This window comes from Pogona vitticeps, chromosome 2 (genome assembly GCF_051106095.1).
Source record: "Pogona vitticeps strain Pit_001003342236 chromosome 2, PviZW2.1, whole genome shotgun sequence".
Lineage (NCBI taxonomy): Eukaryota > Metazoa > Chordata > Lepidosauria > Squamata > Agamidae > Pogona > Pogona vitticeps.
In genome coordinates, this window is record NC_135784.1 from 32,029,217 (window position 1) to 32,052,350 (window position 23,134).

Genomic DNA, 23,134 nt, shown 5'->3' on the forward strand with positions numbered 1-23,134 from the left:
GTACCTGAGCTCTAACACTGTACAGAGAAGAGATAGGGACAAATACTGGCTAAAATCCAGTTGTAAATTGTAACTAGAGTAGACTCATTGAATCAGTGGGGATCTGATGAGTCGACAGCTGTGCCAGTCACTCAATAGGCCTACTTCAGTTTATATCTCACTGATGGATTTCAGCCACTGTCTGTGATCTCTTGCGGTGCAAGTTTCCCAAAGAATGTAAAAGGCATTTAAAGACCAACCAGAAACATATTGATGCTCAGATAAGGTTTCTGTAATTTGCCACAACTAATTGGTGACACGGCAGTGCATATCTTAGTCATGTGCCCGGTCATATGTCTAACCGCAACCAATTAAAATCACAGTAGAGTTCTGGTGTTGCATGATAACAAAATTCTACAGCTGGTCAATATATTTACTACAGATCAGCCAAAATACCACAGAAAGTGAACAGACTTTTGTATTTCCCTGAACTCTTCATCAGAATAGGTGGTACAAGAGAAACAACCCATTAGGGAGGAGATCCAGAAAAAAAAATAAAAGTTCTAAAAACTAGGTCAGATGTGGCCACAAAATCCAGTGTAGCTAAATTCAATCCCAATATAAAGATTATTTGCTCAATGTCATAAGTGAAAAGGCTGGAATACTCAACAATGGTGGAAATCCTGGATCACCCTAGATTAAGCCTGTGAGAATTGGGTGAGTCAACTCCTCTGTAAATTCCATCGAGTCCCAGAGGCATTCTCTAGTTGCAACTTTAGCATAGGGTCACATGACCTCTAGGCATGTGCTGGACATCAACTCCCATCGCTTCTCACTCTTGGCGACGCTAGCTAGGAGATGGGAAGTCTAGTCCCAGCAGCACCTGGAATGTTGGGGTTGACTACTCTTGCCCCAGATCAGCGGTTCGTAACCTTGGGTCTCCAGAGATCCTCCAAAAGAAGGTTCTGCTAAAAGCTTGAAATTAAAGATGGATTTGGATTTAAACCACAGGTGCAAGTCTCTGAGTTAGAACCTGTCCAGACGGGTATACAGCTCATTATTTGGACTGCTTTTTTGTACAGCTTGGTTCAAATCAAGTTACTGTATCCACAGGTCTTTTGACCTAGAAGCGCTCCATCCCAGCCCTTTTTAGAGCTTTTCTGGCATAGCACTAAAGCTTCTGGGTTTTTTGGCACAATTTGTCAAGTTCTTAATTAGCCCATTGTGTAGCCTGTGTAGATTGGTTAGTTCACACAGAACAGAGCTGTTAGCAGTGTCCTTTGAGGTGACAACCCTGTGAGGTATTAGGTGAGTTGTGACATTTTAATGGATGACTAGAAACCCCCTCCTTTATTTTCATTTTCTCTATCACTTTCTTTTTAAAAAACATATTTCCCTATTGCTGCAACAATATTCTAGATAAACATTGGTGGCATTATGTGTACCATATTGCGGTTTTGCTACGTCACTTACCTTATTTACAAGAAAGAAAGAAAGAAAGAAAGAAAGAAAGAAAGAAAGAAAGAAAGAAAGAAAGAAAGAAAGAAAGAAAGAAAGAAAGAAAGAAAGAAAGAAAGAAAGAAAGAAAGAAAGAAAGAAAGCCGCCTCCTTACTCTCAAAGTAAACCTTGGCTGAGTGTGAAATGTTTTGTTAAAAACCTCTAGCTAGGAAGAGGAAAAGAAATCAGGGATCTGCACAGCAGAATTAACTTCAAGTTTCCCCAGAATAGACCACCTTTTTTGGTGCTCCTCAACTGGCATTTACAGTCTCAATAACTCACTCTGAGACGCTGGTAAGAGAAGGAATAAAAAATTCAATTTATACACAGTTCTGAAACAGATCAGAAGCAGCATATTATAGAAAAATAATGACTGGTTACATGATTAGGGCTTAATAGATTCATACCTGCATACTCACTACATGATTGACACTGACTGACGCCTGATGACTACATGACTACTACACACTCACTACATAAGCTAATGCTGACCACCGGCAAAAAAAGAGCAGGGAAGAGAGATGGGGCACTCTTCAAAATCTGGGGCACAGAGGGAACAATGGGTTACTGCCAGATTGATTGACAGTCACCCAAGTTCAGAAATATCCCTGGCAGCCAAATCTCTTAAAGGCAGCATTACAAAGGTTGCTAAAACTCCAACAAACCTTACTCAGGAGTAAATGAAAGATCCAAAGACCTTTCTGGACTGTTCTCACAGGAGAATAAACATATTGACTGTGAACAGAAGAACTGCTGACGTGTGAGATAAAATGGATTGAACTGAAGATAAGACCCTTTGGGGCCTGAATTTGCCCCATCTGGACAGGCTACTGGCTGTGGAGTCAAAGGTCAGATGTTTGATTCCCCACCATGTCTTCCTTCCTGGGAAGAAGAGCCAGCCTATGTGGCCTTGGGCAAGCTGCATAGTCCCAGGATGCCACCTGAAGAAGGGAATAGTAAACTACTTCCAAGTACTCCCTATCTAGAAAAAAAAACCTGAGAAGGATCACTAAAAGTCAAAATCAACTTGACAGCAAGCAGTTATTAATCAGGGTCTCTCTCTCTCTCTCTCTCCTATCACAGGATGACAGAGTCCTGCAAAGGTACCAATGTGTGGTTGGAGAGGCGGAGAGTAGATGTGGAACTTGCGACAGTCATGATGCTTTTCTCAGTTTTTATGCAGGGATCACCATAAATAAAACCCATGGTTTTTATTTATTCAGTGCACCCTTAAGCTGGCCACTAACCACAGTTTCACAGTTCTCTGGGATGTATATAAAGTTGTTATTTTACTCCTGGCTTATTGATGTTTAAAAACAAGAAGAGCCGAGCTTGCACCAAGTTAAGGGCGCAGCCTAAGCTTGGATCGGAGCCCCACCCACAGCCAAGGATGAATTTTCTCTCCCGAAAAAGGGCTTGTGGGGAAAGTGAAGATCCACTCATTATTCTCAGCATTAAAAAACGCGACCTGGCCCTCTTCATAGTCCAGGCACACCCGGACTCTTTGGCAGGCTTTGCTGAGGGGCAAGGGGGTGGGAGGGGCAGTCAGCGCTCTGTAATGGCCGGCTCCTGCGTGCTCTAAGGCCCAAACCCCCTCGCCAGGATGGAAGTGGAATTTCTTCCTCTTGACGGACTCCCTGGCGACGCCCAAGGCCCAGCATCCCCCTTCCACCACTTGGACCTCCCAGCAGTGTCTCCCTGAGGTAAAGCCTTCACAGCCTAAAACACAAGGGTATACATTGAAGCGGTCCCGAGATTTGGCACGTGTCTGGCGTCTGTCTCCCAGACACACACTCTTCCCGTTATCCGAGATGATGAGGTAGGGCCCCGCAGTGTCGAGATCAAGGGTCACATTCTCTGTAGAGAGACCAGAGAGGAACATAGGTTTACATCTGACTGGACTGCACCACTTGTTTTTAATTACTGAAGAGTATTATTGGTTTTAAAAGAAACAGAGGCTGAAACAAACTGAGGCTGAATTCTATCTAGAAGCAAAAATAACACCACTGAGACTGTCATACTTTGGGCAAATTGTGAAACAACAAGACACACTGGAAAAGACAGTAAAGCTAGCAGAAGTTGAACACAGCAGGAAAAGAGGAAGACTAAATATGACATGGATTGACTCAGCAAAAGAAACCATGGCCTTGAATTTTCAAAATCTGAGCAGGGCTGCTAATGGCAGGAAATGTGGAGGTTGATGTGGGATTTTCCGGCTCTTTGGCCGTGTTCTGAATGTTGTTCTTCCTAACATTTCGTCAGTAACTGGCGAAACGTTAGGAAGAACAACCTTCGGAACACGTCCAAAGAGCCCGAAAAACCCACAACAACCATTAGATCCTGGCCGTGAAAGCCTTCCCGGATACAATTTGGAGGTCACTCATTCACAGGATCACCATAAATCAGAGGCAACTTGATAGCACTTAATAACAATTACTGATTTTCTTTTAATACACTCATTCATTCATTCATTACATTTATAGCCCGCCCATCTAGTCATATAGAGTACTCTGGGCGGGTAACAACATATCATATAACAATTTACAGTTTAAAATAATGACAATATATCACTAAGAAACACAATGATCCAAGATGGGAGAAAACACAAGAAACAAAAATTCAGATAGTGGATGGAGGGAAGCCTTGCTTGAACAGCCACATTTTCAATTGGCATTTGAAGATGCCCAGGGAAGGGGCCATGCGAATCTCAGGAGGGAGACTATTCCAAAGATGAGGAGCCACTGCCGAGAAGGCCCGGTTTCTTGTCTTTTCCTTCCGGGCCTCCCTTGGCGTTAGGCCAAATGGAAAAAAAAAATTAAAAACCCTAGAGAAAATATTACTTGTAACACCGGTGTGGCAACCTCATTTCTACTCATTACATTACTTTCAAAAATAAGTTTACTATGTACTTATTGGTTCTCTATCTTATGCCCAATATTGCTTTATAAAAAGCTCAACATATTGCAGTCCATTCCTTAAAAGCCAAAAAGATGTTGTAATAGAATAAGGTTCACACATGAGCAATCTTTAAAGTTCTGTATTTCAACATTTTAAAAATCTGTAGTTAAATCTGTAGTTAGTATAAAAACACTTTTAAAGTGTGGTCATGTACAACTTACTCACACTTGTGTTTTTAAAAAATGCAGAATTTTTATTTAATGTACAAACATCTCTGAACATAGGCATGTAAGTAACTTGTGGCATCTTTTTCAGGCCTAATTTTAGAATATTTTCTATTTTAATTGATTTATCTTTGTATTGTATTTTTATTGTATTTTAATTGTTGTAAGCCGCCCAGAGACCTTTGGGTAGAGTGGGCGGCATATAAGGTAAATAAATAAATACAGTGGGGTCTCTACTTAAGAACTTAATCCGTATTGGAAGGTGGTTCTCAAGTTGAAACATTCTTAAGTTGAAGCAAAATTTCCCATAGGAATGGACTGAAAACCAATTAATCCGTTCTGGCTGTTTTTTTTGTTATGTAGAGGTGCGTTCGTACATTGAAGCATTAGTTCCCATAGGAACTAATGCAAAGCTGGTTAATACGTACTCTACCACTAGGGGGAGAATTTTTTTTTAACCTAAGATGACCTAAGGTTAAAAAAAGAGCAAGAAAGGTTTTTTTTCCTGTTCTTATCTAGGATTTCTGTTCTCAAGTAGAAGCAAAATTTAGCAAATGGAGCTGTTCTTAAGTTGGATTGTTCTTAAGTAGAGACGTTCTTAAGTAGAGACCCCACTGTATAGAAAAGGCTGAGACACATTTAGTTTTCTATGAATAAATATTGGACTAGATTCTAGCATATTTTTCAGTTCTCTTTTCCCTCTACATTTATATCCTCCCTTTCCTCCAAGAGGTTCAAAATGGTATACGTAGTGGCCCTACTATACACACACAACCACCCTATAAGGTAGTTTGCAAGGGAGTGTGGTAGAAACAACAGAGAGAACTTGTGTTTTACTTGGCAGATTGCAGTCCACTTCATAAAGGAGTTGCCTAAGAGATAGATTCAGCTCATACACACTGGCCCTAGGTCACCCGGCGAGCCTTACTACTAAGTAGGGATTTGAATCCAGGTCTCCCAAGTTCTAGTCCAACACTGGCAACCCTCAGCGTGCCACACTGAAGCTTTCCAAAATAAGAAAGCTGAGAGAAGCTCCTGTAACTGCTTCATTCTGGGTGTTTGCAAATTTTATTTTTCTGAACTGATTCTGAGCCCAGAATCCTATATCCAGCATAGCCACCTGCTGTTCTGTTGTCCTGACATCATCGGGTCCCCGGCCAAAGCACCAGGAAAAAGTTTCAATTGCAAGAAGCTAGCTTCACATCTATTCCTCCTTCTCTAAGTCATTCGGTTGAAGGCACCCCCACTATTCCTATGGTGATCAACTTTACCCAGGGAAGCTACAGTCATGCCCTGCTGGACGATTACCCTGTATAACGACAAATCCGCTTCACGACGATGTTTTTGAGACTGCTTTTGCGATCGCAAAATGATGTTTTAAATGGGGAAATTTCACTTAGCGATGATTGGTTCCCTTCTTTGGGAACCGATTTTCGCTTTACGACGATCAGCAAACAGCTGATCGTTGGGTTTCAAAATGGCCCCCGCTGTTTTCTAGGATGGATATGTCACTATACAGGCACCGAAAATGGCCGCCGTATGGAGGATCTTCGCTGGACGAGCAGGTATTCAGCCTATTGGAACGCATTGAACGGTTTTCAATGTGTTTCAATGGGTTTTGTGTTTCATTTGACGATGTTTTCGCTCTACAGCGATTTCGCTGGAATGAATTAACATCGTCAAGCGAGGCACCACTGTATTTATGAGAAAAATCCCATCTTCCTTTAGCTACAACCTGTGTGTTTGTTTTCTACACACCTATAACTGAAGACACAACTTCTTCTTTTTCTTGGAGTTCAGCGAGAAAGGAATCTAAAGAAAAGCAAAACAAGAAAGAGAGACGGGTAAGAAAAGGAAGACTCTTGATTTCATGCTACATTGTTTTCTATGTTATTGCAAAAACACAGCAAAAGAAGCTGAAGACAGCAAGCCCAGCATTATTACCTCAAAACCCTCATGTCCCACAATTAATGCCTCAGGAATCCAGGATCTCACAGAACTTGCCAACTGGCAAGTTAGGACTATTTTGAATAAGTGCCCCCCTGCTGCTAAATTGCCTTCCATATTTTCCAGATATTCAGACCAGTGGCTAACAACCTTGGGTAACCCAGGTGTTCTTAGACTACAACTCCCAGAAACCACGGCCACACAGCTGGTGGTGAAGACTTGTGGGAATTGCTGTCCAAGAACACCTGGGTTACTCAAGGTTGAGGACCACTGGTAGAGACGAAGTATGCACCAAATATGTGGATGAAGTGATACCTAAATATAGCAAAACGTTTGGGAGAGCAGGAACATACGTTCAAAAGCTTTTTCCTCAAGGGAACGAGAAACAAAACAAAACCCCTGTAGGAATGGAGAATTTGTAACTGTGGCAACCCCAGACCTACTGGAGTATGCCACCCTGTAATTATGCTGCCACCAACCATTCCCTATAAGGAGTCACACAGACCAGGAATGGATTTTAATAAATAAAAGAACAAGGTTTATTGAAACAACAAACAGGGTAAATAAAAGAATCAGGTAAATAGGATACTGTAACGTGGCATAGTCCCAATCACACACATACAACAGCTTGGTTCCCACGGAACACTTTAAGGTAACGCACAGACCCTGAACCTATCAGTTCTGGCTACCTATAGAGAAACCTGAACCTATCAGGAATGTACTAACTGACAAACAGTTGTACCCAGTCTGACACACAGACTCCAACTCCTCTTCTCCACACAAGCTCCAAATATATATACAGTACAGCTCCTCCCCCCTGATGTCCCGCCTTCCACTCCCCATAGGATGGAACTTTCCCTCCAAACCCATGACAGACAGGTACCATCAGTGCTGTATGTGACACCTCCCCTCTTTATAAGTTGTTTTGCGGGGGAAAAGCTAAAGTGCTTTTCTCCAAAAAAACAACCAGGATCAAAACACAAAACAGTTATACAGTATAATACAATCCCATAACCCATACTTACTCACTCTAGGTCAAACATCTCACTTATGCATTTAAACATTAATATTTGCAATACATCAAGTTACCTTTATTAATACAAACCAAGCCTGTTCAATAAACAGGTACATTTAACTTTTGGTCACCAAAATATACATAGTCCATGGTTTCTTCGCCGTCTTCACTCGTCGGGTCTTCTTGACAAGGCGTCAGCAACACAGTTCATTGACCCTCTGACCACCTTCACTTCAAAGTCAAAATCTTGCAGGTTTAAAGCCCACCTCATAAGTTTACTATTATGGGTTTTCATTGTCTTTAACCACTGCAGTGCTGAGTGGTCAGTGCACAGAACAAAATGTCTTCCCCAGATGTAAGGTTTGGCCTTCTGAATTGCATATACTATGGCCAGGCACTCCTTTTCCACGGTTGCCAAATGTCTCTCACCTTTCTGGAGTTTCCTACTCAGGTAGGACACTGGATGCTGGTCACCATTTTCATCCTCCTGGCAAAGAACTGCTCCTACCCCGCTGTTAGACGCATCGGTGTAGATTATGAACTCCCGGTCGAAGTCAGGAGCACGCAGCACTGGATAATGGATGAGCGCCTCCTTCAACCTCCGGAACGCCTCCTCACAGTCGCTGGTCCACGGGATGCGGTCATCAGTCTTCTTCCGCGTCAGATCGGTCAGCGGAGTCGCCATCTCGCTAAACCTCGGGATGAACTTTCTGTAGTAGCCCACCAACCCAAGAAATGATTTGACTTTTTTCTTGGTGTTGGGTCTCGGCCAATCACGAACGGCTTCTATCTTGGCCTCTAGGGGTTTGATCACTCCTCCCCCTACTATGTGACCCAAGTATTTTATTTCTGGGCTACCCAGCTGACACTTACTTGCCTTTACTGTTAGCCCTGCTGCACTTAACCTCTGCAGCACTATCTCCAGGTGTTTCAGGTGATCTTCCCCTCTACCCTCCCAGAAAGGTAATTCAGCTTCCTCACTCTCAGCTGCTTTTATGGCAAATAAAACCCTCTGTTCCCCTCTGTAGTAGGGTTTCAGGGCATTCACATGTACTACCCTCCGGGCTTGGTGTTCCTCCTGTTCTATAAGGTAGTTCAGATCTGACATCTTGGAAATGACCCTGTATGGTCCTGCCCATTTGAGCTGCAGTTTGTTCTCTTTGCAGGGCCTAAGCCAAAGCACTTCCTCCCCTGGGTTAAAGTGCCTCTCCCTGGCTTTCTGGTCATACCAGGTTTTCTGTCTGACCTTCTGAGCTTGCAGGTTTTCTGCTGCTATCTCTAGGTTTCTCTTCAGGTCATTCATTAAAGTGTCTATATACGTCACAACATCTTGTGGGTCATCCTGGGTGATCTGCTCCCAATTTTGTTTGATTAAATCAAGTGGACCTTTTACTTTTCTCCCAAACAAAAGTTCAAACGGACTGAACCCGGTACTGGCTTGGGGCACTGATCGATAAGCAAACAAAAGGGATTGCAGCTTCTGGTCCCAATTGTTTGGATTCTCTGTCAAGTAAGCCCTAATCATGCGCATCAGAGTCCCATTGAACTTCTCCGTTAACCCATTACTTTCGGGGTGATAGGCAGTGGTTTCCTTGTGTTTAATTCCACAGATTTGCCATAACCGTTTCATGAGCTTCGATGTAAACGATGTGCCCAAATCTGTGATTATTTCTGAGGCAAATCCCATCCTGGACATATACCCCACCAAGGCATCTGCCACTGTGTTAGTTTCGATGTTAGTCAAGGGAATGGCTTCAGGGTACCTCGTGGCATGGTCCACAATGGTGAGAATGAACCGGTTCCCCCTCTTTGTGGCCTTGGGCAAAGGTCCCACAATATCCACTCCTATACATTTGAACGGGGTGTCAATCACGGGCAAAGGGCACAACTTCGCTTTGGTCCTGTCACGGTTATTCCCCTGCCTCTGACACACATCACATTGTTTACAGAACTCCTTGATCTGCTTCCCTATTTCAGGCCAGTAAAAATTTTGTGTGATTCTCTGCTGTGTTTTGTTCACCCCTAAGTGCGCAGCAAACATGTCAGAGTGCCCCCTTTGTAAGATCATGGGGCGATACTTTTCAGGTACCACTAGCTGACTTCTGATCCCATCTCCCCCTTTTGAGATATTCATCAGGGTCTCTCTATATAAAATTCCCTTTTTCTCGCGAAATCTCGCTGGGGTTTCAGGTGTTAGCTGGGTGTCTGTCACCTTTTCAAAACACTTTCGGAGAGTGGCGTCTGCCTTTTGCTCTTGGCCAAATTTGCTGTCCGTGGCTAAGGTTTCTGCCACGGCTTCGGGACTACCCTCATCGGCTTCAACCTCGGGCTCTTCAGTACCCCCCTGAACTGTCCCCGTGGTAGCTTGTGAGCGTGTAATCACTAGCACCCGTTTCACATGTTCAGCCAGGTCATTTCCCACGAGCACGGCTGCTGGCAGAGTCGATGAAATCGCTAGCCGCCAAACTCCCCTCCAGCCTTGAAAGCTCACAGGTACCTCAGCTACTGGCAGTGAGATCACCTGCCCCTCAATCCCTGCCACCTTCAGGCTCTCATTTGGGATTATATACTTCCTAGGAATAATGTCTGGATGGCACAGGGTCACCTGGGAACAAGTATCCCTTAGCCCCCTATACTGATGGTCAAGTATTCCTACGTCCACCCCTGCGATCTCAAACAATTGCGAATCTGTCCTCACTAGTAAGCAGCGCTTGACCTCCACAAGAGGACCATTTTCCCCAGCCTGATCAGCAGATGTAACTGGTCCAGAGTGAGTCGCCATGGCAACAGGCTCCCTCAGTGGCAAGGAGCTTTGCTCTGTCTGGACACAGAACACAGCTTTTGGCTTGGTTCCACTCAAATCATGAGGCAAATTTCCCTTTAGCTGCTTTAATTTCTCACACTCTGAGATTAGATGGCCCTTTCCTTGACAGAAATAACATTTTCTGCTGTACTTGGAGTCTTTCTCATCTGGTTTTGGTTTTCCCTCCAAAATCTGAGGTCTTGGTGGTTTCATGTCTGAGGGCTTCCCTTCAACATGGGCCCCTCCCCCTTGCTGGTTTTTCCCTGGTCCCTGAGAGTACCTGCTGTAAGTTTCTTTGGGCTTACCCACAGATTTCCCCTCAGCACCTAAGGGCTTCCTTATTTGGTAAATAAAATCTGCGATCTCTGCCGCTTCTGTCACCGATTTAGGTTTCCTCTCCCTCACATGGAACTTTAGTTCCCCATGCAGGACTGAATAAAATTGTTCCAGCGCTATCAGGTCTTTGAGCTGCTGGAAGGTCTCTGTCCCCTCCTGAGACAGCCATTTCTCTAGCAACCTCACCAGTTGGGCCCCCACTTGGGTAAAAGTCTGCTCTGGTTTTTTTGTGAGTGACCTGAATCTTTGCCTCAGCTGTTCCGCATTTATCCCATGTCGGGCAAACACCAGTTTTTTAAACTCAGCGAAGTCTTTCAGCAGTTCCACTGGCATCTCTGCATAGACTTCTGCCAGGCTGCCACTGATTAAAGATCGCATAATGGTCATCTTCTCAGTTTCCCTTACTGAGAAGTCCACAAACGCTCTTTCCACGAGGGAAAAGAACACCTCAGGGCAATCTCCCTTGTGGTACACAGGGAATTTCTTCAGGTCAGTTTTAGACAATTGGCCCACCTCAGAATCTCTATTGTTATTATTGTTATTCCTATTTCTACTCATTATCTCCAGCTTCTTCAGCTCAAACGCCATTTTTTCTCTCTCTAATCTTTCTTCTTTTTCCATTACTAATTGTTTCATCCTAAATTCATGCTGTTGGGCTAGGAGCATTTTTCTGAGTTCTGAGGTCAGTTCTCCTGTGCTCTCATCCTGCACTGAGCCAAATTCCTCCTCAGAACCTTGGTCTCCCTGTGGTTCTCTCACTTCCCCCATTTCTGCCATTTGGCTTCGAGTCAAGGGCATAATCCCCCCCCCCAGAACAGGCTGCCTTCAAAAGTCAAGCCTCAAAATAAAACGACGACTTTTTTTCTTTTGCCTCAGAAACAGCCTTCTATAGACTGCTGCTGTCCCTCCAGCACCAACTTGCAACTGTTGCCAGACAGAATTCACCCCCTCTGCTAGGCCTCTCAGCAGACAGGCTAGATCACTGTTACTTCACGCAGCTTTGCCTCAGCCCTTTCCCGCCAAAACGGGTTGTCTCAGAGCTCCCTAATCTAGTCCCCCAATCTGAGTTTGCACGTTCTTCCACTAGCCCACCTCCCCGTGAGGTAAGCCTAGAAGATTACGTACGCGCCCTCAGATTTTCCCTGACTAGACCCCCCTTGCTCTGGGCACACTTGCCAAGGCTTTGCTGGACCACTGGACAACTGGACCAGTCGTATCCCACACGCTGGACACCAATCAATGTGGCAACCCCAGACCTACTGGAGTATGCCACCCTGTAATTATGCTGCCACCAACCATTCCCTATAAGGAGTCACACAGACCAGGAATGGATTTTAATAAATAAAAGAACAAGGTTTATTGAAACAACAAACAGGGTAAATAAAAGAATCAGGTAAATAGGATACTGTAACGTGGCATAGTCCCAATCACACACATACAACAGCTTGGTTCCCACAGAACACTTTAAGGTAACGCACAGACCCTGAACCTATCAGTTCTGGCTACCTATAGAGAAACCTGAACCTATCAGGAATGTACTAACTGACAAACAGTTGTACCCAGTCTGACACACAGACTCCAACTCCTCTTCTCCACACAAGCTCCAAATATATATACAGTACAGCAACTCCCCCCTGATGTCCCGCCTTCCACTCCCCATAGGATGGAACTTTCCCTCCAAACCCATGACAGACAGGTACCATCAGTGCTGTATGTGACAGTAACCCTCCAGATGTTGCTGGACTCCAAGTCCCATCACTCTTGTCCCACAACCAAGGTGGCTGGGACAGATGGAATCCAAGAACATCTGGATGGTCACAAATCGTGCAGAGTAGACCACCATGCTACCCCTTTAGGAAAGGGGGGTTGGGAGAGTGACAAATTCAGGATGAAAATGTTAAATCCTCTCCTTCCCTCCTAATTTTTCCCATCCAATTCTTCTGTCTCTCTGGTCCTTTTTCTTGTAGCAGAATTTCCACAATACTGCAAACATGAGTCTGAAATTGAGAGAAACTGAAATGGCCACAAAACAGTACGCTTCCCCCATTTTCTTTCACAGTTCTACGAAGTCTAGGTTCTCACAAGTAGAATGCCTCGACTAGAAACTGGAAAAGTAACTTTTTGGATTACAATTCCCAGAATCCTCCAGCCAGTATGGCCAGATTAGGATTTGTAGTTTTAAAAAAAGCAGTGGGGAAGCTTTTTCAAACTGGGCTTTATAGGGTCATTTTAGATCCTCCCTTATAAAGAATCCACATTTACATTTTATTTTTTTATTTTTTGCCATAAACCTCTCCTGACGGCAGGGATAAGCATGTTAAGAAATACTTTTGCCTATGTTTCTAAATATAAACTCTGACAGGAAATGACAACAAAATCATTTCTGGTTGGCTGCTGCAATGAATCAGACTGCTCATGCACTAGCTTTATACTGTGTTTTTAATTTTATTTGTATTTATGTTACGTTTAAAACCAAGAATTTGCTCTAATTTGTATTTCACTGTGGTTACCCATCTCTAGGGCCTTTTATGGTACAAAAGCAAAGTATACCCACAACAGAGACTAAAACAAACTATTGTCTGTTTTCTTGCCTACTGCTAACAAGATAGCTTTTCTCTCAAGGGAACAAGAAACAAAACAATTTCCTTTTTTGGAGGAAGTGGTTGTTTTATCACAAGGAATTAGCCAAAGCAAAATGAAGCCCTCTGGCTAACCCCACCCCACTGAAAGGATCCGAGATCATCAGGACTTGGTCAATTTTCCTTTACCTTTTATTTTTTTTAGAGTTTCTGCCAGACAAATCGTATTCTTAGCAAATGTATTGATTTTCTCTTTTAAATCCCGAGAAGTCTCCAAAGGCAAATGTTGCTGCCCTTTCGTAGACCTAGGAGCAGAAGACTTAGGTTGAAATTATGCTTGCATGCATGCTGGGTGAGATCATTTTGGCTTGGGATCACATATAACACTGGAAGTCAGTTCAGCAGGTTCTCCTTTCTGTGGGCCATCTGGATGTTTTCAGTGTCCTTGACTGTTTTGCCTGGCCTTCGAGTCTGTTTTATCAAACTGTTTTCCCACTGCTTTGAATACTTCAGTTCCTCTTATCTATTTTCCTCATAGGCATCTTTTTTCTGGTTAGTGTGTTAGGCCCACATTCTCACATTCTACTTCATTAAACCATCTTAATTTCTGAGTGACATAATTTGCTTCTTTTTTGCCCATTCAGGACACATTCCCCATAAATCCAGAGAGGTGGGGGCTGGATTTTGGCCCTCATGTTGTTTGTTGAGCTTCAGTTCCTATCAGATATGGCTAGCACTGCCAGTGGTAAAAGATGATGGGAGCTACAGTCCCACATTACTAGTAAAGTCAAATCTTCCCTATCTCTGCCATAAGCTCAATTATTATCTGTCATAACCTGATAACTGCCTTCTCTTCTAACTCCTGGGGGGAAATGGACATCTCTAAGGGTTGCTGAACTACAAATTCCATTTGTCGTCTTAGTCGTTTCCGACTCTTCGTGACCCCATGGCTGCTTCTTGCTGATGCATTTAACGTGCAGCGGAGCCAATGCAGACATTTCACTGTGAACGACTGTGCATTTCTGTCAAATGATCGATGCAGACACATGAAGGTATCCTCAGACCTTTCGTAAAGAGTAACTGGAAAGAGCCACCTACCTGCTGGATACCTCTTTGATATTCTGGAGGTGCACAAAGGGAGAAAAGAGAGAATCCACATTACAAACATGTTCACATTCCAAGGGCACTGTGCTAATAACAGAGTCCAGGAGAGTATACTATGTGTAGGAATGGGGGGAAATGGACATCTACAAGGGTTGCTGAACTACAAATTCCATTATCCCTTACCATTTTGAATGGGGCTGATGGGAGTTCAACAACACAGGGTTGCAGAATGCTCATCACTGGTTAGTAGATTCTACTTCCTTTACCCAATCTTAAGCACTGCCATGCTAACAATACATCTAACATTAAATATCAGTTGAACAGAGCCATAGAGCTTGCTTGCAATCAGCTGTACTATCATCCTGCAACTGACAAAGGACAGATATTTCTGGCTCTCTTTAATTTAAACCTCCCCCCCCCAAAAAAATAAGGTGAATAAGAACTGCAAATCTTCAATTCTTCCCTCCCCACTTCCCCCTTTTATAAAAGCAGCTGGCACCAATTAGCAGCTGATAATTCTTCTTTCTTCTACAGAAACAGCACTGGCTCTGCAGATTCTCCCACAGCAAACCTCTTAAAGGGGCAGAGCAGGCTGGGCTAATTTTCTTCTTAGCAGGGTCTCTCATACTTTGGATAACCAGATGAGAAAGAATACTGGGCTCCTGCACTTTTATCAGTAGCAGGACGGAAGACATTTCAGCAGACAGAGCTTCCAATAAGAGCTGCATCTGTTGACATATCCTGTTCTAAATAAAGTAGAGGAACCTTATTCTCTTTTCCATCTAGTCATTCTCCTAATGTTTGGGGAAATATACAGTAACTGTATATCGCAGAAGTGAGTATACCCCCTCACATTTCATAAATATTTTAGTATATCTTTTCATGTGACAACACTGAAGAAATGACACTTGGCTACAATGTAAAGCAGTGAGTACTGTATACAGCTTGTATAACAGTGTAAATGCCCTGTCCCCTCAAAACAATGCAACACACAGCCATTAATGTCTAAACCGCTGGCAACAAAAGTGAGTACACCCCTAAGTGACAATGTTACTTGGCCACATCCCATTAGGAACATCCATGTTCAGGAACTATGTAGAAAAAACCATTTTCTATTCTACTGTTCTGGTAAACCAGCTCTAAAACACAATTCTGCTCGCTGTAATCTCTTCTAAACTCATTGGAGGGGCAGTTGCACTTATTTAGTAATTAATACTGATGGTAAAATTATGGAACAAGAATTAATTGGGAACATGCCCCCCCAAAACACATTTTTTCCAGTGAAGGATACAAAATACTGCAATTCAAAGCCCATTACAGTATACCATACATCTTAAGTGCAGCTGCATAAATGATTCTTGCCCTCTATGGGTGGTCCATTGCACAAGCTGTCCCACAATGGACTGAACCTACAGGACACATGATGAAAAGCCCACAAAGTAGCACATGTTGCTTGTGCTATTAATTGCCCTTCCATGCTCTGAGATTTCAACAGGATTTTTGCCCATTTTATTTACTGTGGATGCAACAGCACTAATCTAAGAGAATGCATTTTTCCCCTGATTGCACATAAGTCCTAAGAGACATTAATGGTGTGAGAAATGCTCACACCTTGTTACTTAAATGCAGTAACCAGACAGCCATGAATACAAGCAGCTCTCCTTTATTAAAAAGCACTTTTTGCAAAAGTGGGTGTCCTAATTGGGTAGGCACACCTATCATTACAGGTAGCATGATATTTATCCCCTACTCCCGGCAGCATGGTCCCTCCCTTGCTTCCTCATTGGTCAGGTACTCCAAAGTGTACAGCCTATGCAATGCGCCTAAACTGATCACAGGAAGTCCCGCCTTTGTTTACATCTCCCACTCCCCTCTTTTCCTAGACCCGACTCTTATTTATTTCTATCCTTATTTGGTATATGTTCCCTTTTCCTAACCTCCCTGTGGGCATTCTGAGTGACCCATTAAATTCCTTCATTCTTACCTAGGCCTACCCACTCAATCTTCTTGTCAGTACAATAGGGTAACTCCCCTATTTGTACTTTCATCTTATATGTAATTTCTCATGACTTCTTTAAATTCTTTGTGTTGGCTAAATAATTAACAAAGAGTATGTACTAATTATTTTACCATGACCATTTATTCAATCATCCTGTCCTTACAGGGACTTGCAAAAGCAGCACTGATTCTTCTATTTCTCTCAATGGGAACAAAAATAAGATTTATTTTTGGTGGAGAGAGGAGGACATTTTCTTCTTCTCTCATAGTATTAGAATCTGGAGGTCAGTCTACGAAACCATTTGACAATATGTATGGGACAAGCAAATACTTGTTCACACAATGGAAAATTAACTAAAGTAGCAGTAATGACTGCTACTTTAGGACACAGACAAATTCATCAAAGATAACCACTGAGAACACAACAGCACTAAACATGAAATCCAGCTTTTTTTTAAAAAAGCCTCCAGAAGCCTGACCCTTCATATCTTTGCCAAAATTATTTTCAAATTTCCTACAACCCATGAGAACTTGGAATTTAGGTTTCTCATCAACACTGTATTCCCAAATCTGAGCCAGGTCTTATGCATGGAGAAGCTGTAGTATTTGGGTTTTTTTGTTTGTTTGTTTGTTTGTTTGTTTGTTTTGGACTAAAATACACAGCCTCCTGCAGCTTTGTCTGGTAGATTCTGTGTACCATGGTCCAAGACAAGAGGTTTTCAAAACTCTGTCTAGGCCTATATATTTTGACCATTACTATCCCTTACTCAACATTTATTGTCAAAGCTTTGGGTTCCCACCTGAAGGAATTCACTATCTGTCTGTTTACACTTCTCCTCCATCTCACTGATTAGGTCCCCAAGGACAAACATCTCTTCTGAGAAACGGGTTTCATTTTCCTTGTGCCCTTTCTTAATCTCTTGCTCCAGTTCATCCAGTTCCTCAAGAAGAGCCTGTTCCCTTTCTTTAAGAAACTGATGCAGTTGTTCAAATTCATAGGCCACCTTCTTTCGTTCAGCATTCAACTTTTCCTGTAATTAGAAGGCAAGTACTAACAGTGAAGACCTGGAAATGTTACAGTCTGGTTCACATATGCAGTGGAATGAGATGATAAAATGGCCTGTGCTACTTTAGGCAGCACATTTTTGAAAACCGAAAATACTCTTCGCAAGTTTGAAAAACAACCTATCATCTCAGGGAAAGGCAAGTCCAAAATATACACATAACTTCACAGTCTTGACATCTCAATGCTCGTCCCAAATACTGCGGTAATTGTTACTTAATTTATACTCAGCAAGGTGCCCCATGATAAACAAAGATCCTTCAAATTTATATGAATTAGCTGATACAGTACTGAAAACCCAGGCCCCTTCTTATTTGTGTATTTCAGATCTTTGTTCTGTGCCTTTCTGGGAAATATGAAAGACTAAACCTGTCATTATAACCTGTCTCTGAGACCTGTTATCTTCACAGGCAGTCCTGGTGAGCAAGGGGTATTTGTGCAGGCGGAAAGGGAGGAAGCCCCCCCCCCCCGAATCTTAAGCTTGGTGTTTCTTTAAATGCACACAGGCAAAAACTAACCACAGATATCATTAATAGATTTACACCACCCCCACAGATGCCCTCGCTGGACCCAACACAAGGCCTTTTCAGTCACTGCTCCCAGGCTTTGGATTCTTTCCCCCAAGGGAGCCAAACTTGGTCCCCTTCCTGCCCTCCACCTGCGGGCAGAGACTTTCATGTTCAAGCAACTGACTGGCTGTCAAGGAAGAAGTGTTGATTTTTTTTTTAAAAGTTTTCTTCACCTGCTTCTAAATGGTTCCTGTTTTGGTGGTGGTTTTAACATGATAATGGCCAGTAAGTATCCTGTTGCACAGCTGCACCTGTGCAATGGGGGTGATATCTCCAGCCATATGGGACTGCCACTATTTAGAGAGTTCCCTTTTCAACTTGAGGGTGCATCTACACAAGGATACATGCCACAAAATCAAGAAGGGAACTCTTTAAATAGTGGTAAGCTGCTGTGGCCAGGGACCTCATTCCTGCTGCACAGGCAGAGCTATGCACAATAGCAGCCTGAGTTTTGAGTTTTATTCTTTCTTCAAGATTGCAACGTATTGGATTTTTCAGCCATATATTTCTCTAAATGTTTAGTAAACTACCTTGAGTCCCTTTATTGGGAAAGACGAATGAATTAAAAATGTCCATGTCCCCTCTACAATATAACAAGGGGGGGGAAGGAATCTTGATAACCAGATTCTGGCTATTTAGGCAGGCTTTCCCTCCTGCTGTATCTTAATATTTATATATTCACATCTTGGATTCATGTTTATTGGGTCTATTCTTTTTAAATTTTTTAATGCCACCCAGAGTAGATCATTGGTCCAGATGAGCAGGGTATAAATCTAACAAAATAAAATAAAATAAATAATAAATCAATTCTAAGGAAATTAACACTTGAACCCAGATTTCTGTAGATTACCACACTTGACTCGGTTATATCTCCAGTTTGATTATGTTATTATGTTTTTATAGGGATGAAGTAGGTGGGGTTTTTTTTGGGGGGGTTGCTTATTTGTACACCACCCAGAATAATATGAAGGCAATAACTGGACCGTATATACATTAAATAAATACATAAGCTCTGTTGTTATTGCCCAGGTTTCAATTTTTGCCTATTTCACTTAGCTGTCCGCTAACTAGATATTATTTATTTATTTATTTATTTATTTATTTATTTATTTATTTATTTATTTATTTATTTATTTATTTATTTATTTATTTATCTTATATGCCACCCACACTACTCGAAGGTCTCTGGGCGGCTTACAGCATTTAAAATACAATAAAAAGGCAAAATAAAAGGGCAAAATAATTAAAATGCAATTAAAATATATATTATATATTTGAATATATATATATTAGTCATTCATCTCAGATATTTATATAGTTCTCATATTATGCATATTATTCAGGGTGCAGCACACTGAAGAACGTGTGCTTTTGTTTTTGTTTATGCGCCTTGTATGTAAGATTGAGCATTCTAACAGTTATCAGGATTAAATAGCACCTGTCATGATCAGAGTTACGTGGTTTTAAAGCATGTAGTTTGAATGGGTTATGTAGTCATGAGAATTGTAACATGGAGTAAGAATGGTTCTTTGTAAAGATGTTTTGAAGGACTTTGTGGTGTGTTTTTCTGAAGAAGCTGTGAGAATGTTTTTCCTGTGCCGAGAACAGTCTGGGACGATATAAGGAGACAAAGAAGACTCAACATTACAGCCTAACTCGGAGAAGAAAAACAACATCTGGACTATCTCATGGGAAAGAGGGGGTGGAGAAAGCCATTACACCCCCTAAATTCTAACTGGTTAATAACTGAATGGACAATGTAGGAGGGAGGATATTGAGGAGGTAGAAAAATGGAGACTGTACTATGTGAAAAGTTCCTTTTGTTCTTTTTTAGTTCCTTTGAACTACTTAGGAGAGGAGATGAAGGTTTAAGTCAGATGAAGGATTTAGACTGCTGTTTTTGAGAATGTGGAGAGAAGGAGTAAGGAAGAGGGGGCCTTACCCTCTAAAGCCACCCTAGCTTTTAGATGTTTTTATTTTAACTGGGAATTAGTTATTCTTATTTAACTGCAATGATCTTTGAATATGTAACTGAAATGCTACGCTGAAGTAACAAACCGAATTTCTATGAAACTTTATTTTTTCAATAAAAAATTAATCTTAAAACTTCTTGAGGTTTGGTCTCTTGAACAGTACTTGGATAAGCCTAAATCCAGACGGTGGAAAGACCACAGGATTGCTACTAAACAGAGAGTCCTACCTCATTGTGAGCTGTTGTGGATTCAAAGGAATCACAAAGCCCAGGTGCCTGTACTTTTAAAGTACAAAGTAAGGTGCTAAGGGAGCACAAGGTGTTGTTCTTAGGTCAGACTTACTGGAAGGGATTTACGCCACGCTCTGCTGGAGCTTGAAGGACTCAGCTCAGCAATTAGAGGTGAGTAGAGGCCTGGAGGCTCTCTGACTGAATGCCCTCTGTATCCTTTAGGGCTGTGGTCCCCAACCTTGGGCCTCCAGATGTTCTTGGACTCTCAAGAAATCCTGGCCAGTACAGAGTGGCAAAGGCTTTTGGGAGTTGTAGTCCAAGAACATCTGGAGGCCCAAGGTTGGGGACCACTGCTTTAGGGCACTGGTTCTTAACCTTTGTTACTCAGATGTTTTTGGACTGCAACTCCCAGAAGCCTTCACCATCAGCTCTGCTGGCTGAGGTTTCTGGGAGTTGCAGTTCAAAAACACCTGAGTAACAAAGGTTAAGAACTACTGCTTTAGGGGAACAGGAGCATGACATCCAGAACTCCTACAAGACAATCTAGGGTCAGAAATACCATGAAGGCAGGCCCTGCACTGAATCTGCAAGTTCTGAAAACTCTGATAAGGCAGATCATCTGCTTGGTTCATGGGGGAGGTTCATCTAGCAACAGTCTGTGAAGACCTTTCCCACCTCTCTCCACCACCACCACCACCCCCATCACAAAGTCTTACCAGTTCCTCCTTGGTTGTCCTTTCAGCTGCCCATTTAAGCTCCTGCAACTTTTCTCTCTCTTGCTTTAGGCTCAGGGACTGATTCTGGATCTGATCCTGGAAAGGATAGAGAAGGGGGAATTATTTGGTCAGGAAACGATACAAGCTTCCATTCAAACTACATGTGGCTGTTTTTCAAGCTCCCAACAGAAATAACCAGCTATGAGGGTCTCTCAATTTGGATTAAGATTCTAGTGATGGTGGTCTGAAAGTTTTGCTCTTCAATGTCACTGCAGTCTGGATCACACTCTCCTGCACCTTCCCTTGGAAGGAAAGCATCCAGTGTAAACAGTGGTGAGAGTGTTAGGCCAAGACTTCGGAGATCTGGGTTCAAGTTCCCACTGAGCCACAGGACTATCTGGATGACCTTCAACCAGTCTCTCTCTCTCTCTCTTTTAGCCTGACCTCCTTTTGTGGTGGGATAAACTGGGAAGGGGACGACAGAGGATGAGATGGTTGGACAGTGTCATCGAAGCGACCAGAATGAATTTGACACAACTCCGGGTGGCAGTGGAAGACAGGAGGGCCTGGCGTGCTCTGGTCCATGGGGTCACGAAGAGTCGGACACGACTAAACGACTAAACGAACGAAACTGGGAAGGAGACCCACATAAGCCACCTTAACCTCACCGGAGAAAAGAACATGGGATATACATATACATTATTAAGTACTGTAATAAACAAGTCACAGAACTGAAGAGTTGGAAGCGACACTAGAGGGTCATCTAGTCTAACTTGTGCCAGCGCAGGAAATCACAGCTAAAGCAGTCCTAACAGATCCAACCTCTGTTTAAAAACCTTTGAAGGCAGCTTGTTACATTGAATAGCTCTCACCACCAGGAAGCTGCTGCTAACAGTTATTTGAAAACTCCTTTCTCATAATCTGAACCAATTTGTCCAGGTCCCACCACAGAAGACATTTGCAACATCAGTGCTTGCAACGGAAACAGGAAATATAAGGATCTCAAAGTGACCCTATGGTAGGAAGAAAGTGATTTAAGTCCTATGCATGCACATGCACATGCACATGCACATGCATGCACACACATACATCAGGATCTGAAAATCATCAGAATCAGGGTGTGATTCCCCATAGCCAGGACCGGATAGACAGTCCAAACAGGCAGGCAGCCACATCAATAAAATGGTTCTAGGAGTTTTCATGTCTACCAGGAGCAGATCTGTCAGCTGCCTGGAGTTCAATGGCCGGGAGAAACGTGACATCGAAATGCAATAAATAAATAAAGTAAAATAAGTAAAGGACGGAAGGCAGGCAGGCAGCAAGGAAAAAAGAAAAGTGCTTTTTTTTTTAAATCATGGAATAACTACCATAATCGCAGCATTTCTCTTCCTGGCAGTCACCCCTTTTGTTATGCAGATCCCGCCTGGAATGATTTTCTTGTCAAATTGGTTTATTTCGCTTGGACTGCAGCTCCCAGAATCCCCAAAAGAGATGAAACTCTCGTCGCCCAGATTCTTCTGCGGCTCCATCGCCCTGCGGTCACGGCAGAGGCGAGCGGGGCGGCCACCACCGCCAACGCTGCCACCGCGCGCGTTCCTTTGCCAAACGACGCGCGTTACTTTACCTTGTAGTCCCGGGCCGCCTCCTCGACGGGCAGCACCGCGTGCGCCCGGTGGTCCTTGGAGCGATCGCAGACGACGCAGAGGAGGACCCGGTCGTTTTCGCAGAAGAGCTTCAGGGGCTCCTGGTGCCGCTGGCAAAGCCCTCCTCGCCCGCCGGCCGCCTCCGCCTCCTCCGCCTCCGCCTTGAAGCGTTTGGCGATCTCGACCAGGTTGGCCAGTGCCCGGTTGGGCCTGAAATCTCTCTTGCAAGCCCGCCTTCGGCAATGGGGGCAAGAGGACCGCCGCCGGGCCCGCTCGCAGCACTGGGTGATGCAGCCCAGGCAGAAATTGTGCCCGCACTCGATGGAGACCGGGTCTTTGAAGTACTCCAGGCAGATGGAGCACACGGCGGCCCTTTGGAGGCCTTGCACGGGGCTCTCCGCCTCCTCCATCGGCTTGATGCGCGCCTCCCGCACCCGGGAAAAGGAAGAGCCCCCGCGGCCGGGCGGCCGGCCTGCCTCCAAGCAGAGGCGGAGAAGGGAAAGGCCCTCAGTTCCTGATTCCTTTCTAATTGGCTGGTTTCCAGCAGCACAGCAAGCTT

The 23,134-nt window shown here is 43.4% G+C and overlaps 1 protein-coding gene across 3 annotated transcripts; it reads right to left on the reverse strand.

Moving 5' to 3' along the window:
• Window positions 1-1,772: 1,772 nt before the first annotated feature.
• On the reverse strand, window positions 1,773-23,098 carry LOC110088041 (zinc finger protein RFP). 3 transcript variants are annotated; one of them, XM_020810088.3, is made up of 7 exons: window positions 22,557-23,096; window positions 20,933-21,028; window positions 17,182-17,412; window positions 14,378-14,400; window positions 13,469-13,584; window positions 6,358-6,411; window positions 1,773-3,334 (listed from the first exon to the last, which is right to left on the reverse strand). In XM_020810088.3, the coding sequence occupies exons 1-7, from the start codon at window positions 22,983-22,985 to the stop codon at window positions 2,820-2,822; spliced, it is 1,464 nt and encodes a 487-aa protein (XP_020665747.3). In that variant the 5' UTR covers window positions 22,986-23,096; the 3' UTR covers window positions 1,773-2,819. The 3 variants fall into 3 exon arrangements, with proteins under 3 accessions (XP_020665747.3, XP_078244880.1, XP_020665749.3); XM_078388754.1 differs by lacking the exon at window positions 22,557-23,096 and adding an exon at window positions 22,300-22,550; XM_020810090.3 differs by lacking the exon at window positions 17,182-17,412 and having other exon boundaries at window positions 22,557-23,098.
• Between the last annotated feature and the right edge of the window lie 36 nt (window positions 23,099-23,134).

What these genes read in the sequence shown, in the direction of transcription:
- LOC110088041 (XM_020810088.3), bottom strand. Translation starts at nt 22,985, where the DNA reads ATGGAGGAGGCGGAGAGCCCCGTGCAAGGCCTCCAAAGGGCCGCCGTG. An exon ending in AGGCGGCCCGGGACTACAAG is followed by an intron (nt 21,029 to 22,556) that starts GTAAAGTAACGC and finishes TATCCTTTCCAG; the next exon opens with GATCAGATCCAGAATCAGTC. An exon ending in ATCAAAGAGGTATCCAGCAG is followed by an intron (nt 13,585 to 14,377) that starts GTAGGTGGCTCT and finishes TTCTGCTCCTAG; the next exon opens with GTCTACGAAAGGGCAGCAAC.